The sequence below is a fragment of the Oncorhynchus kisutch genome, linkage group LG3 (assembly GCF_002021735.2).
Source record: "Oncorhynchus kisutch isolate 150728-3 linkage group LG3, Okis_V2, whole genome shotgun sequence".
In the NCBI taxonomy this organism is placed as follows: domain Eukaryota; kingdom Metazoa; phylum Chordata; class Actinopteri; order Salmoniformes; family Salmonidae; genus Oncorhynchus; species Oncorhynchus kisutch.
Genome location: NC_034176.2, coordinates 49,668,688 through 49,684,988, shown reverse-complemented (window position 1 = coordinate 49,684,988; position 16,301 = coordinate 49,668,688). Strand labels below are relative to the sequence as shown.

The 16,301-nt window shown below is 43.1% G+C and overlaps 1 protein-coding gene across 1 annotated transcript in view; it reads right to left on the bottom strand.

Annotated features, from left to right (window-relative positions):
- Nucleotides 1-3,077: 3,077 nt before the first annotated feature.
- mfsd14bb (major facilitator superfamily domain containing 14Bb) overlaps nt 3,078-16,301 on the bottom strand; it is a 29,055-nt gene continuing 15,831 nt past the window's right edge. The window contains exons 3-12 of the mRNA XM_020476409.2: nt 12,412-12,474; nt 11,741-11,868; nt 11,154-11,268; nt 10,818-11,036; nt 10,409-10,522; nt 9,764-9,835; nt 9,472-9,584; nt 9,189-9,286; nt 8,751-8,905; nt 3,078-6,930 (exon numbers count right to left, since the gene is read on the bottom strand). Of these exons, the coding sequence (XP_020331998.1) occupies nt 6,715-6,930; nt 8,751-8,905; nt 9,189-9,286; nt 9,472-9,584; nt 9,764-9,835; nt 10,409-10,522; nt 10,818-11,036; nt 11,154-11,268; nt 11,741-11,868; nt 12,412-12,474 (1,293 nt within the window). The 3' untranslated portion in view covers nt 3,078-6,714. The remainder of the gene's footprint in view (nt 6,931-8,750; nt 8,906-9,188; nt 9,287-9,471; nt 9,585-9,763; nt 9,836-10,408; nt 10,523-10,817; nt 11,037-11,153; nt 11,269-11,740; nt 11,869-12,411; nt 12,475-16,301) is intronic.

The following is a 16,301-nucleotide window of genomic DNA, read 5'->3' as shown; positions in this document are numbered from 1 at the left end:
CATACAGGTCGCAGTGGTGGGTGGCATAAGGCGCTTTGGTAACAAAACGGATGGCACTGTGATCGACTACATCCAATTTGCTGAGTAGAGTATTGGAAGCTATTTTGTAGATGACATCGCCGAAGTCGAGGATCGGTAGGATAGTCAGTTTTACGAGGGTATGTTTGGCGGCGTGAGTGAAGGAGGCTTTGTTGCGAAATAGAAAGCCGATTCTGGATTTGATTTTGGATTGGAGATGTTTGATAAGGTTCTGGAAGGAGAGTTTACAGTGTAGCCAGACACCTAGGTATTTGTAGTTGTCCACGTATTCTAGGTCAGAACCGTCCAGTGAATGTCATTCACTCTCATGGGATGGGTTGCCAAAAATATATAACTGGAAGCCACACCCCCAATAAGCCACAAATATGACTGCAATGAAGCTTATATCCTTGTGCTTCTATGCCACTGCCTATTTCATTTGTTCATTTAGCAAACAAGACAGCTCATATTCCAGTGCCTTTATCACAGTCAACCACCTAAATTTGAACTTTAATTAGCTATAAAATTGCAGGAAATGATCTTTAAAACAGCAACATTTTCTCTCAGCCTTATGGCAAAATGTAAAGAATAGCACGTGATTAGCTATAAAACAGCACATTTTTCTCTTTGCCCCATGAAAGAAAATACAACAAAAGTACAAAATTGGCCCATGCCACTGTTTTAACATATAAACCAACTCCATCATATGATTTTGCAATCGGATGCCAAAACAGTCGATGACATATCACGCAACCATTGGTTGATGCAATGCAATGTCTGCAATGAAGTTGACCTGGAACAGTTCAGTTAGTTTTTTCAAGATTATGGATGGGTTAATGTTGTGCCATGATTACTAGTCTCAGCTGGAGTGCAATATCATTTTAAAATGTTGCAATATACACTGCTCAAAAAAATAAAGGGAACACTAAAATAACACATCCTAGATCTGAATGAATGAAATATTCTTATTAAATACTTTTTTCTTTACATAGTTGAATGTGCTGACAACAAAATCACACAAAAATAATCAATGGAAATCAAATTTATCAACCCATGGAGGTCTGGATTTGGAGTCACACTCAAAATTAAAGTGGAAAACCACACTACAGGCTGATCCAATTTTGATGTAATGTCCTTAAAACAAGTCCAAATGAGGCTCAGTAGTGTGTGTGTCCTCCACGTGCCTGTATGACCTCCCTACAATGCCTGGGCATGCTCCTGATGAGGTGGCGGATGGTCTCCTGAGGGATCTCCTCCCAGACCTGGACTAAAGCATCCGCCAACTCCTGGACAGTCTGTGGTGCAACGTGGCGTTGGTGGATGGAGCGAGAGATGATGTCCCAGAAGTGCTCAATTGGATTCAAGTCTGGGGAACGGGGGGGCCAGTCCATATCATCAATGCCTTCCTCTTGCAGGAACTGCTGACACACTCCAGACACATGAGGTCTAGCATTGTCTTGCATTAGGAGGAACCCAGGAGGAACCCAGGGCCAACCGCACCAGCATATGGTCTCACAAGGGGTCTGAGGATCTCATGTCGGTACCTAATGGCAGTCAGGCTACCTCTGGCGAACATATGGAGGGCTGTGCGGCCCCCCAAAGAAATGCCACCCCACACCATGACTGACCCACCGCCAAACCGGTCATGCTGGAGGCTGCAGGAAGCAGAACGTTCTCCACGGCGTCTCCAGACTCTGTCACATGTGCTCAGTGTGAACCTGCTTTCATCTGTGAAGAGCAAAGGGCGCCAGTGGCGAATTTGCCAATCTTGGTGCTCTCTGGCAAATGCCAAACGTCCTGCACGGTGTTGGGCTGTAAGCACAACCCCCACCTGTGGACTTCGGGCCCTCATATCACCCTCATGGAGTCTGTTTCTGACCGTTTGAGCAGACACATGCACATTTGTGGCCTGCTGGAGGTCATTTTGCAGGGCTCTGGCAGTGCTCCTCCTGCTCCTCCTTGCACAAAGGCAGAGGTAGCGGTCCTGCTGCTGGGTTGTTGCCCTCCTACGGCCTCCTCCACATCTCCTGATGTACTGGCCTGTCTCCTGGTAGCGCCTCCATGCTCTGGACACTACGCTGACAGACACAGCAAACCTTCTTGCCACAGCTCGCATTGATGTGCCATCCTGGATGAGCTGCACTACCTGAGCCACTTGTGTGGGTTGTAGACTCCGTCTCATGCTACCACTAGAGTGAAAGCACCGCCAGCATTCAAAAGTGACCAAAACATCAGCCAGGAAGCATAGGAACTGAGAAGTGGTCTGTGGTCGCCACCTGCAGAACCACTCCTTTATTGGGGCTGTCTTGCTAATTGCCTATAATTTCCACCTGTTGTCTATTCCATTTGCACAACAGCATGTGAAATTTATTGTCAATCAGTGTTGTGGACAGTTTGATTTCACAGAAGTGTGATTGACTTGGAGTTACATTGTGTTGTTTAAGTGTTCCCTTTATTGTTTTGAGCAGTGTAGTATGCTGTGTGATTTTTACTTGACATATCAAATGCCTTTTGGGGACTTTGCATTTTGCAAAGGAAAGCATGGTCCCCCACTTTTTAATCCATGATCAATAAGGTTTGTAAATGACATGACCATATCGATATACATTTGTAGAATTTGTGCAGATTGGGCTGGCACTAGCTTCAATATTTACGAAAAGGTCTCTCACATGTTATGGGAGACCATACGGTAGTTGTAATATGGTATATGTGTTCTGATGTGACCAAACACTTGTTGCATTGCAATAGTTAAAGGCCTGAATGTAGGTTTATATTATATTTTTCTAACTTTTATCTCAAAGACAACAATTGTCAATCAAGTTTACTAAATGAGTGTCTGGGATGCTGAGTGTTTTGCAAGTGAGCAGTTTGTATGATTTTTATAGACAATGCTGTATGATTAAACACTTTCGAAGTCTGCACTCTGATACCAAGAGCAAATATGAGGAATCCTTTTCACATAATGAAATTTGATATAATACCCACATAATGGTGGTCAAAATGTGTGGATTATAAAATCCATACATACTAGTATAAATTATGTAATGCAGACATCCAACAATGGCTATACATGTCTTTATTATTGTAGATATTATTCAGAATTATGATTTAAGAGAAAACAAAGCTATTACAAATGCACAACCCATGAAGAAATAATTCAACATCATTTTAAAAAAAGACCTCAAAATAGATTGAGCAAAAATATAAAACGCAACATGTAAAGTGTTGGTCCCATGTTTCATGAGTTGAAATAAAAAAAATCCCAGAAAAGTTCCATATGCACAAAGCGTATTTCTCTCAAATTTTGTGCACAAATTTGTTTACATTCCTGTAATTGAGCATTTCTCCTTTGCTAAGATAATCCATCCACCTGACAGGTGTGGCATATCAAGAAGCTGAATAAACAGCATGATCATTACACAGGTGCAACTTGTGGTGGGGACACTAAAAGGCCACTTTAAAATGTGCAGTTTTGTCCCACAACACAATGCCACAGATGTCTCAAGTTTGTTGGGAGCATGCTGACTACAGCAATGTCCACCAGAGCTGTTGTCAGATAATTGAATGTTACTTTCTCTACCATAAGCTGCCTCCAACGTCGTTTTAGGGGAATTTGGAAGTGAGTCCAACCGGCCTCAAAACTGTAGGGGGTTAGAAATATTACAGTCTGTAATAAAACCATTTTGTGGAGAAAAAGTCATTCTGAATGCCTGTGCCTAGTTCCCCATTGGGTGGGCCTATCCCCTCCAAGGCCCATCCATGACTGCACCGCTGCCCAGTCATATGAAATCCATAGATTAGGGACGAATGAATTCATTTCCATTGACTAATTTCCTGACATGAACTGTAACTCAGTAAAATCTTTGAAATTGTTGCAAGTTGCGCTTATATTTTTGTTCAGTATATTAAACATATATTTTTAGGCACACATATTCATTGAAATTAAGGTGCAATACTCAGAATGAATGCATAATTTACACTGCAATAGTTGAGTAAATGACTCATCCATGTAGAAATAAGTATTTTAACTGCATAATTGAATCGTTTTCTTTAGCAATAACAATGGCTAAATATATTAACCTTGTTCTTAAAATATACAAAGTTCTGCATTACGAAAGTCCAAGACTTTCTTGCATAAGTTATTGAACAGATTCATACTGTTTCATCAACATGAGATATGTCATAAGTTAGATTCAAACCTGCTGGCAAAATTAATACAGTACACAACATGGAAAATGTAACACTAAATTCCACTTTTACAGGTTAGTTATGATTGTATGCAAAAATATAGGTTGTAATGTGTTTTTTTACACCAACTATCTTTGAGAGAGCAACATTAAAAAAATCTTAAGATCTGACAGAGCAACATCTTGGTCTCCATTCAGTCTGGGGTCATAATAGATACAGGAAACCGCTAAAATAAAGGAAACACCAACAAAGTGTCTTAATAGGTCATTGGGTCACCACGCCAGAACAGCTTCAATGCACCTTGGCATACAATATATTCTACAACTGTCTGGAACTACATGCGACACCAGTCTTCCACGAGAAAATCCATAATTTGGTGCTTTGTTGGTGGTGGAAAACGTGGTCTCACGCTCCGCTCCAGAATCTCCCATAAGTGTTCATTTGGGTTGAGATCTGGTAACAGACGGCCATGGTATATGGTTTAAATCGTTTTCATGCTCAGCAAAAAATTCAGTGACCATTCGTGCCCTGTGGATGGGGGCATTGTCATCCTAGAAGAGACCACTTCCATCAGGACAGAAAGGATTCACCATAGGTTGAAGGTGATCACTCAATGGCTGTGTATTCATTGGTGTTTACCTTGTCCTCTAAAGAGGTCGAGTGGAACTAAACCATACCAGGAAAATGCACCATAACAGAATGGCCAGAACCCTAATTTACTCAAGTGTATCCTTTATTTTGACAGTTACCTGTACCATACCACAAAAAAACACTTTCCAACTAGTTGCAATAGTTATGAGGCCAAACAACTGTACTCTGAAAATACATTTTTAAAGTACCACAATATGCCATTATCACGGTTTTAATTTCAATTCAGGATTGGCAGTTAAAATGTTAAAGTCTCAAGTTAAAAACTGAGGAGTACAACTGTACTGTGGGTCTCAAGTTAATCCATTAATGTCACGGGTAGCCACAATCCCACCAGACCTTTATGCAACATAAGAACTAACACACAGATGTAAAAGGTAACAGTTCCTGTAAAAGTGATGATTTAGTTTTTAAAGGTTATGAGAAGCTATACCAAATCAGGGGGCCAAGATTTGTCTTTAATTTACATCTTATGAAGAGGTAAAAATTTGAGGTAGCTGACAATATACTCCGGTTGGGATTTGTATGGTGGATAGGCATATTTGGAATGTCATGTTCAACTCTTTCAGCAACTATTTCTGTAACATTCAAGTCCAAGTCAAGTCTCACTCGGCTGATTCAACAATGCATGACAAAAGGCAAAAATAAAAAATAATATATGGCACAGCATTTATAATAAATTGCATCACCTTTAAGGTACATACACTATATATACACAAAAGCATGTGGACACCCCTTCAAATTAGTGGATTCGACTATTTCAGCCACACCCATTGCTGATAGGTGTATAAAATCAAGCACACCGCCATGCAATCTCCATAGACAAACATTGGCTGTAGAATGTCCTTACTGAAGAGCTCAGTGACTTTCAACGTGGCACAGTCATAGGATGCAACCTTTCTGCCCTGCTAGAGCTGCCCCGGTCAACTATGTGAAGTGGAAACATCTTGGAGCAACAACGACTCAACATGACAACGCCCCTGTGCACAAAGTGAGGTCCATACAGAAATGGTTTGTCGAGATCGGTGTGGAAGAACTTGACTGGCGAGCACAGAGCCCTGACCTCAACCCCATCAAACACCTGCACTGTTGGAGCTAGAAACACTAGCATTTCGCTACACACGCAATAACATCTGCTAAACACGTGTATGTGACAAATAAAATTTGTTTTGACACCTTTGGGATGAATCAGTGCCCTACCTCACTAATGCTCTTGTGGGTGAATGGAAGCAAGTCCCCGCAGCAATGTTCCAACATCTAGTAGAAAGCCTTCCCAGAAGAGTGGAGGTTGTTATAGCAAAGGGGGGGGGGGGGGGGGGGGGGACTCCACATTAATGCCCATGATTTTGGAATGAGATGGTCTAAGAGCAGGTGTCCACATACTTTGTCATGTAGTGTATTTACCTAACTATACATCAATCCGTTTACAATCTAGATTGCACAGTAACTTTGATGAGATACAGGTCAATATTTTATTAACATAAAGCTGGAGTGGGCATTGATTGGCATTTTAAACCCATTAATAGGAGGGGGGGTTCTTTAAGCATATGAGAAACCAGCAGAGCTTACGGTCATCTCTTCAACTCCACAAACACTGTCTAGGCCAATGTTTGACACCAAAACACATTGTCACTCAACCCGGTGCATTAAGAAGTGTTTCTGTCCTTGTCGCAATGTAAAATCACAGTAAACGATAAAACCATCTCGCTGGACAAAAGACCGATCCCTAATCGTAGAAACAGAACTGTGTTCAACGTGGTTGAAGGATATACCCTGCATGGCTCCATGTCGGCTGCTGCTGGTTGAGGTTGTAGTTTAGGGGCCATTAGGGGGGCTCATGTTGGAGTCTCTTTCAGACAGTCACATGCTGCTGTCCTGCAGGAGAGGCTCTATGTCCTCTTCGCTGGCAGGCAGGGGGTTTAAACTCTGGAGGTTGTTGCTGGTGCTGATTTTGCGCGTGTCCGTGTAGGTCTTCACTGCCATACTGTGGTGGTCAGGGATGAAGATGGCCACAAGGAGAGCCAGCAACACTAAACAGGCTCCGAACAGGAAGGGTGGACCGGGAATGGTCGGTTTCTGAAATAAAATTCACAATAAGTGTTACCAAAATGAACCGCTTGCATCACAATGCTGTCGTTAAGTATTCAGACCCCTTGACCTTTTCCACATTGTGTTACGTTACAGTGTTATTCTAAAATGGATTGAATTGTTTCCCCCCCCCCCCCCATCAATCAACACACAATACCCCATAATGACAAAGCAAAAACAGGATTATATTTTTTGCAAATGTATCAAATAAAACGTACACTTTTACATAAGTATTCAGACCCTTTACTCAGTACGTTGTTGAAGCACCTTTGGCAGCGATTACAGCTTCGAGTCTTCTTGGGTATGATGCAACAAGCTTGGCACACCTGTATTTGGGGACTTTCTCCCATTCTTCTCTGCAGATCCTCCTCTCAAGCTCTGTCAGGTTGGATGGGGAGCGTCGCTGCATAGATATTTTCAGGTCGCTCCAGAGATGTTCGATTGGGTTCAAGTCTGGGCTCTGGCTGGGCCACTCATGGACATTCAGAGACTTGTCCTCTAGCCACTCCTGCGTTGTCTTGGCTGTGTGCTTAGGATCGTTGTCCTGTTGGAAGGTGAACCTTCAAGCCAGTCTGAGATCCTGAGCGCTCTGCAGCAGGTTTTCAAGGATCTCTCTGTACTTTGCCTCAATCCTGACTAGTCTCCCAGCGCTTGCCACTGAAAAACATCTTCACAGCATGATGCTGCCACCACCATGCTTCACCGTAGGGATGGTGCCAGGTTTCCTCCAGACGTGACGCTTGGCATTCAGGTCAAAGAGTTCAATCTTGGTTTCATCTGACCAGAGAATTGTTTCTCATGGTCAGAGTCTTTAGATGCCTTTTGGCAAACTCCAATCTGGCTTGTCATGCATCTTTTACTGAGGAGTGGCTTCCGTCTGGCCACTCAACCATAAAGGCCTGATTGGTGCAGTGCTGCAGAGATGGGATAACCTTCCAGAAGGACAACCATTTCCCCAGAGAAACTCTGCAGCTCTGTCAGAGTGACCGTTGGGTTCTTGGTCACCTCTCTGCCCAGTTTGGCCGGGCAGCCAGCTCTAGGAATAGTCTTGGTGGTTCCAAACTTCTTCCATTTAAGAATTATGGGGGCCACTGTGTTCTTGGGGACCTTCAATGCTGCAGAAATGTGTTGGTACCCTTCCCTAGATCTGTACTGACACAATCCTCTTGGAGCTCTATGGACAATTCCTTTGACCTCATGGCTTGGTTTTTGCTCTGACATGCACTGTCAACTTTGGGACCGTATATAGACATGTGTGTTCCTTTCCAAATCATGTCCAATCAATTGAATTTGCCACAGGTGGACATCTCAAGGATGATCAATAGAAACAAGATGCACCTGAGCTCAACTTCAAGTCTCATAGCAAAGGGTTTGAATACTTATGTAAATAAGGTATTTCTGCTTTTGCTTTTTCATTATGGGGTAGTGTGTGTAGATTGATCAGAATTTTTTATTTATTTAATCCATTCTAGAATAAGGCTTTTACATAACCAAATATGGAAAAAGGGAAGGGGTCTGAATACTTTTGTAATGCAGTGTATGTATTGATGATAGGTTTTACTTTGATAATGATTATTTTAACCATCATCAAAAAGTAGAAGAAGCTTCTCTTAATGGGATAACTTTTTGTTTTTCTAATCCAACTCCATAAAATAAAACTACTGTTTCTTAGCCAACAGAAGGAGTTTTTGCGCTCTAAGGGCCTAAAGCAAACTGACTATCACATTCACCATCACAGCTGTACTCATATGATCTCAGAGTTACACAGCCATGAAATTAAAGATGTAAGCGTATTCTGGGCTCTGTACCTCGCTGGGCTCCTGAGATGTGCTTTTGTTTCTTCCTGTCATAGGGTCAAGCTCGTTCAGCTCCACGTTGAACAGGAAGAATATGAAGCCGTACAGAGCTGGACCCAGCCCATTGCATAGGCCTCTGATACCCGTAATCATTCCCTGGACACATCCTGTAAGTGTAACAAAACCAGATTTTACTCTGACGGCACAGATAAACTCACAATTCACCTCCTTTCAGACACCTCAGGTAGAAAGGGTATAAAAAGCATAATGCCTGTTATGGTGAAAGAGAGAACAAGGTAGAGATTACATAGACCAAGGCTTGAATCAGTTGTCACATGTCAGCTGTTGCTCTTTAGTTGGTCAGTGGCAGTGACCTCTGCAGCTCCGTGTAAGGGCAATGTGTGGAGGGGAAAAGGTAGAGCCACAGAGAGGAGACTGGTGTTGTCTTACCTTGCTGATCAGAGGCTGCTATCCGGGACACCAAAGCACTGACTGCAGGGAAGGTGATACTGGACATGGCTGCGACTGTACCCGCAGCCCACATCATCCTGAAAGGCAGGAGGTCCCACAGTGGGGTTAGAGCTATTTCACACGGACAATGGACAAATCCCCTCCACACTCACGCGGTGCCAACACTTGGACAGCTGGACAACACTAAAGACTAAAAGACCAACCCTATGTATTCTAGCACGTATGAGATAACATTTTGGCTGTGGATCAAACACAAACTTACCATGGTTCTGATCCAAAGCCATACCAGGCTAACTGGAACAGCTGAAACCCCAGTCCAAGTAACACTGTGTTTTTATTCCCGATAGTTCTCATAAAATAGGTTAAGAGCAATGTCTGTTAAAAGAAAAGGGGAGAGGAAAAATTACAGTAAATCCAAAATATTTGTATATATATATATATTCTTCATTATCTTTTAATAGTTTACTGAAGTAAATATTGAGGTGGAACATCGTAAATAGTGACACTTTTCACAGTTGATGAATAGAGGAAATACTAATATAGCAACAAAATACCTGAGCGATAATAGAGAGGATCCCGACCATTGCTATAAAAGCAGCAATTGCCGCAGGCGAGAATTCAATAACCTGAAAAGGAACGCAAAGCACAGTGCATCTCATATTACACAGCGTGGATAAAAGTGAAGTATACACGTCACCCTCCCCATATCCAATTAATTTAGACAAGGCAGATGCAATGTTGCCAATTGAGTGACTTTGTTGCTAATCCTATGCAAGTTCAGACCACTCCAGTGACTTTTATTGGTTCTAGTGACAAATTCAGCTACTTTTCAGGGTGCCTTTGGGAAGTTTTGACACGAGGGCTTTGCACACTAAATTCTGCCGCAAACAAGAGTTGGATTTACAGCAATGACACCCACACCGGCTGAGAAGCACACGGGGAGAGGATGTGCGGCGAGAGAGGGTGCGAAAACGGGGACTGCAGCTATGCCGCAGCAAGCCAAATTTGTACTGTGACGTTGTCACAGAAATGGCAAAACATCTAGAGACTTCTAGCGACAAATCAAGGAGCCAATAGCGAAACTCACCGCAAAATTGTTGGCAACACTGGTCAGATAACATTACATAATGATTGATAACAATGCTAGAATGACTTAAGACTTCCCATGATGCTTATAATTGACTTATAACCAGTCGCACCTGTCGCAGGTAGAGGAAGAAACTGGAGTACTGGCCTGCCTCTGGCAAGTAGGACAGGAACACTGTGACACATATAAGCAACACTGTCGGGTCCTTTCCCACTCGCCTAAGAGACTGGACAAATGACATGGGAGGAAGAAAAACCAAGTGGTCAACATTCAGTATCACAGTGAAATTCTAAACATATTGAACAGCTGTAAGACTTGAGGCTAATTTGTACCCAACCAACATATGCAAAAATGCAAAATGACGATCCTGCGTAGCCAAAATACGCAGACGTATGCAGCCCTTCAATTTTTTACTCCGCAAAATGCCCATTTTACAGAGCTAATTGCCTTCTTGCATTGTATATGTACATACGGTATAACAGTTCATTCAATTTGGGTAAGGTTATGTCAATGTCACTCACAGCAAAGGGGTCAGCTTGCTCCCAGGAGATAGGCGACCCCCAGGACGTCAGTCTCATTTTGTCTGGGAGAGATTCTGGCACGACCAAAAGGACAAAGGCGATATCCACCACTGCGATGATAGTGGCCACTAGCACCACCAAACTGTCGCCGTAATTTGCAGAAAGGTAGGCACCGATGGCGGGACTCGTGACCAAACTGGCGGCAAACGTTGCTGACACCTGAAGCAGAAGGTGGAACATCCTCAACATTTGTGTGTTAATTTATTTGATCCTCTTTAACATATAAGTCATAAGGGTGGTGGGGGATAATGCGTTAAGACAGACAAGAGCCATTACCAGTCCATATGCGGTGCTTCTTTCATGTTCTTCAGTGATGTCAGCAACATATGCAAATATTACAGAGAAAGTCACAGCGAAGACGCCAGAGACTGATATCATGGCAAAATACCACCTGTGAAACATTCAAAAGTCAAAATCTTACTCAAAACAGAGGAAATGTCACACATATTCAACACTGATAGAAATGTATAGTTGAAAACAATGTTGAAAACAAAGTTGTGTTTAAATTCAGCAGCAAAGATACATTTGTCTCAGTGTGAGAAGGTAAGCATCAGCAGAAAACACACAGGGAGAATCTCAATTTCATACTCCACGCTTCCTCTCTTCTTTCCTCCTTCTCAAAACCCATTGGAGGAGAAGATCAGAGGGGAGGGACCTATGGCTTTCTCATCCAATAGGTTTTGAGAAGGAGGCGAAGAGAGAGGACACGAGGAGTATGCAATTGAGATTTTCCCATTGCGCACATACGACCCTTGTTCCCAGCAGGTTCGCAGTCAGAAGCCACGGAGAGCGCTGTAGAGATCACTCACATGAGAAGCATGTGACTGAGCACAAAGGGTGCTATGTCTACCGGTGCCTCTTACCATGGGCTTATCCTCATTAGGGGGATTGGGGCACAGGTGAAGAACACTGTAACCAGCAGGAAGGACTTCCTGCCCCAAACATCTGATAAGGCACCTATCAGAGGGGCACTCAGGAAAGACAGCAACCCCTACACACGACACAGGGGGGTGGGTAAAATGTCATCACAATGCTACGCCAAAAATGCATGAAGCACGAGACCTATATGGGAAGGCGTTTGACACAACTCCATGTAGGTGTGAAAGAGCCTCATTACCAGTGTTAAAATTGCTCACCTAAGCACATAAAGAGTGTGACATAGCTAACTGAAGTATAGTAACATGGGGTCTTGCTGTGGGTAGTAAATGCAGCACAAAGACGTAGGCAGACCTGGGTTACCAGGCAAGCTCAATCCTCTGTGATTTTGACTGACAACCATCTCTATGTCATACATGAAAATAAGTTATATTACAATGCTGTAATACTGAGCTCTTTTCACCATTGACTAATGCTGATCTGAACAAACCAGATGCCTAGTAGAAACTTGACAAACAGGTTTTCCCCCCTGCACCTCTCAAAGTGAGCATAGTGACCAAATATCCTCTCATCGCAACTTTGAAATAAAAGTTCCTAATTAAAAACTATATAGTAAACATTGATTCTTAAAAGCAACCCAAATGGAAATGCCTCTTACCTTAACACCTTGAATCAGACCATTCATGAGAAATGTGTGCTGGGGGAATGTTTCATGAAGAACCTGGAGGACAGAGGAAGGAGACAATATAAATACCCTTGTTAGGTCATTTGCAAAGTCTCTACAGATAAAGCTGTCATTTATTCATGACCTTTGGGGCACTGAGGAGGGCACACGTCTTGCCGCTTCCTGCTCGACTTTGTTTTTATTCATTGGTATTTTTTGCATTAAATATGACTATGTTTGCTCAGAATGTTTGTGCAATAATTTCCTACGAGCGACAAACTTCTGGATCATGAATCAGAAGCTACAGACTTATCGCTCAGCCTCCCAGATCTGGAATAATAAATGTCTCGCACAGCTGGCTTACCTGTTGCTCCTGGCCGAGACGACAGAAGGCAATGCCGGTGACGAAGAAGAAGAACGAAAGGGGGACTCCAAGCAAAGCTGAAAAGACAGGCTACATGGCCTCCTCTTTCTAGCATCCTGATGGCTAATGTCCAATCGCTGGAAAATTAACTTTGTGAACTCAGAGCAAGGCTTCAAATCAAGGAGGGACATCAGGGAATGCTGAGTCTTGGTTTTTACAGAGACATGGCATATGGACAATTCACTTGACTCTGTTATTCAACCAGACAACTTTTCAATTTTCCGTATTGATTGAACACAGGCTTCTGGTAAGAGTAGGAGGCATAGGCTTCCTCGTCAACAGTTCATGGTGTACCGAAGTTAAAAACATTTCAAGCTCCTGTTCACCCTACCTGGAGTTTTTGGTGCTAAAATTCGGACCCCACGATATGCCGAGGGAATTCACATGCGTTATTAGCACAGCTGCGTACATACAGCTACAAGCAAACATCAAAGCGGCACTCAGCGAACTGTACAAGAAAATTGGCCAGCAAGAATCCTCTCACCCGGAAGAAGTCTTTATGGACGGGGGAGATTTTAACAAAGCAAGTTTATTTTTTATTATTTCAAAGTATCACAAAAATGTATCCGGGACCACAAGAGGAAACAACGTGCTGGACCATGTGTACACAAACATCTGTGATGCATATAAAGCCTTCCCTGCCTCCACAACGATCAATCAGATCCCGTCTCTCTGTTCCTACTCCCTGCCTAGAAGCAGCAACTCAAGAGGGAGCCACCAACACAAAGAATAGTGAAGTGCTAAACAGAGGCAGACTCAATGCTGTAGGAGTGTTTAAGAATATTAACTGGAATATGTTCAAAGATTCATTCACCCAGGACTCATCCATCAATATCGAGGTATATACATTGTCAGTCACAGGCTTCATTATGAAATGTGTTGATGATGTACTTGCAAAAACAATCCGGACGTACCCCAACCAAAACCCTGGAAGAACAGAGAAATCCGTACCATGCCGAGAGCCCATACTGCCCATACTTCAATGTCAGCAGCGCGAACCCCAACAATTCGGTGGCGTGCGACGCGTACAAGGCAAGCATGAACGAGCTCACAAATCCTTGAGGGATGCAAAAAGACAAAATCGATGTTTGACAACTCAGACTCAGACTCATACTCCTTGCATATGGCAAGGAATACAGGCTATCATGGACTACAAAGGCAAATCCAGCTGTGTGGTGCCCTCCCTCTCAGACAAGATTAACACAATCTATGCACTCACTCACTGAGCAATCCTGGAAGGCTCTCGCTGCTCCGGAACCAGATGTTTTTGCTCTCCGAGTCTGACGTGAGGAACTCTCATGAGTGAATACACAAAGCCGCCGGCCCAGATGGCATCCCTGGCCACGTCCTCAGAGTGTGCGCTGACCAGGGGGAGTCTTCTCTGCCATCTTCAACCTGTCCCTGTCCCATGCTGTAGTCCCCCCACTTGCTTCAAGGAGACCACCATCATCACAGTGCCCAAGAAAAACAAGCTGACATGCGCAAATGACTATCGCCCAGTCGCATCATGAAGTGCTTCAAGAGGCTGGTCATGGCCCACATCAAGGCCAGCATGCCAGGCACACTGGACTCACTCCAATTTGCCTACCGCTCCAACAGATCCACGGAAGATGTCATTACAACCATTATTCATACGGCCCTAACACATCTGAACAAGAGGAACACCTATGTGAGAATGCTGTTCATTGACTACAGTTCAGCATTCAACACTATTGTTCCCTCTAAGGTCAGAGTCCCGACTCTGGACACTACCCTCTAAAACTGGACGCTGGAATTCCTGATGGGCAGAACACAGGTTGTGAGGAATAGCAACAGACCCTCCTCCATACAGACTCTTAACACGTGGGCCAGCATCCACATCAAAGAGGACTTGACATGGACCAACACCACCACTCGTCGAGGGTGCAACAGCACATTTACTTCCAGGCTGAAGAAATGTGGCATGCCACCCCGGGTCCTCTCCAAATACTACCGCTGCACCATCGAGAGCATCCTGACCAGTTGCATCGCAGCCTGGTACCGGAATTGCTCCGCTAACGACCGCCAGCGGGTGGTGACCACTAGGCTTGAGTGGTATACTGTATACCAAGGTATTTGAAAATAGCCACGGGATGGTTTTTCAATACCGGTAAAACTATTTATTACATGTTTTTCTATACATTTTAACATTTGTAGCTACTTTTTAAGTAAATACCTGCAGTCAACTTGTGCAATATGTTAGAAGATAAAGCAGATTGCGTTCTCCATCTCACCTGTCACATTATGAAGCATACCGTAGTTCCCCAGAACATTTGAGCCAGTCACGTGTTTGTTTGTAAATAGCACAACTGGAGAATACGGAAGCAGATGAGTACAGCTGTTTATTGACAGCAGTTGCATTTTATATTGAAAGTCTTTTTATTTTTTGCTTCAATAGACTGTTCAGGGACGTGCAACTATAGTTTTCCATTACAGAAAGTACTTTAGTGCAACACAATTGGCAGAAAGTAGTCATTTTCATCAGATGACAACAGAAGTGCAACGCTATTTGGCTGGAAGTAGGCTAAATTAGCTTTTTTTTGCAAAATCAATGCACAGCCATCATCTTTCAGTTGATCGCAGAAAGAATGTAGCCGGCTTGCATTTTACCGGAGAAAAGTTGGCTGGCCACACCTCGAAAAGTACCAGAGAAAAGTAGCTACACATCAGTCAGAGCGCTGTCTGCTGATAGAATGCCCGTTTTTGAATTCTCATCCCAGTGGAGAAGTGCAAAAAAAGCACAAAGTTGTGCTGAGAAGAAAGATATTTATGCGTTAACTTTTTTTCCCAGTGTGAAAAACAAAGAATTCTACATTAAAGCAACCCTTAAGTTTAACTTTCTAGTTATCCAAGTAAGTGGATGAATAAGGTGACGGGGCATCATATTGTTTTGGCTTTCTGTCGTGTTTGAGAAGTCAAAGCCCTTTGGATGAATTGTCTTTTGATTTCCTTGCATTTTTTCTCCTCTCCGTTCTCAGCCTGTCTGCTCTTTCGCCATCTTCTCCAGGCAGGCCCATTGCCCTAACAACTCCAGACTCCACACAGACACAGCATGTACACATGCTGCTCCATAGCCAGTACTGTTCATTTGCACAATGTCTCTCGTTCACATTCACATGTAAATGTCCAAACTCACCAATAATGACATTTGGTAGCACCTACCTATTTACAGTGCATTCGGAAAGTATTCAGACCCCTTGACTTTTTCCAGATTTTGTTTCATTACAGCCTTATTCTAAAAAATATATATTTTTATTATCAATCCCCATAATGTCAAAGCAAAACAGTTTGTTAGACATTTTTTTAACTGAAATATCACATGTACATATGTATTCAGACCCTTTGTCAGTACTTTGTTGAAACACCTTTGGCAGTGATTACAGCCTAGAGTCTTCTTGGGTATGACGTTAAAAGCTTGGCACACCTGTATTTGGGGAGTTTC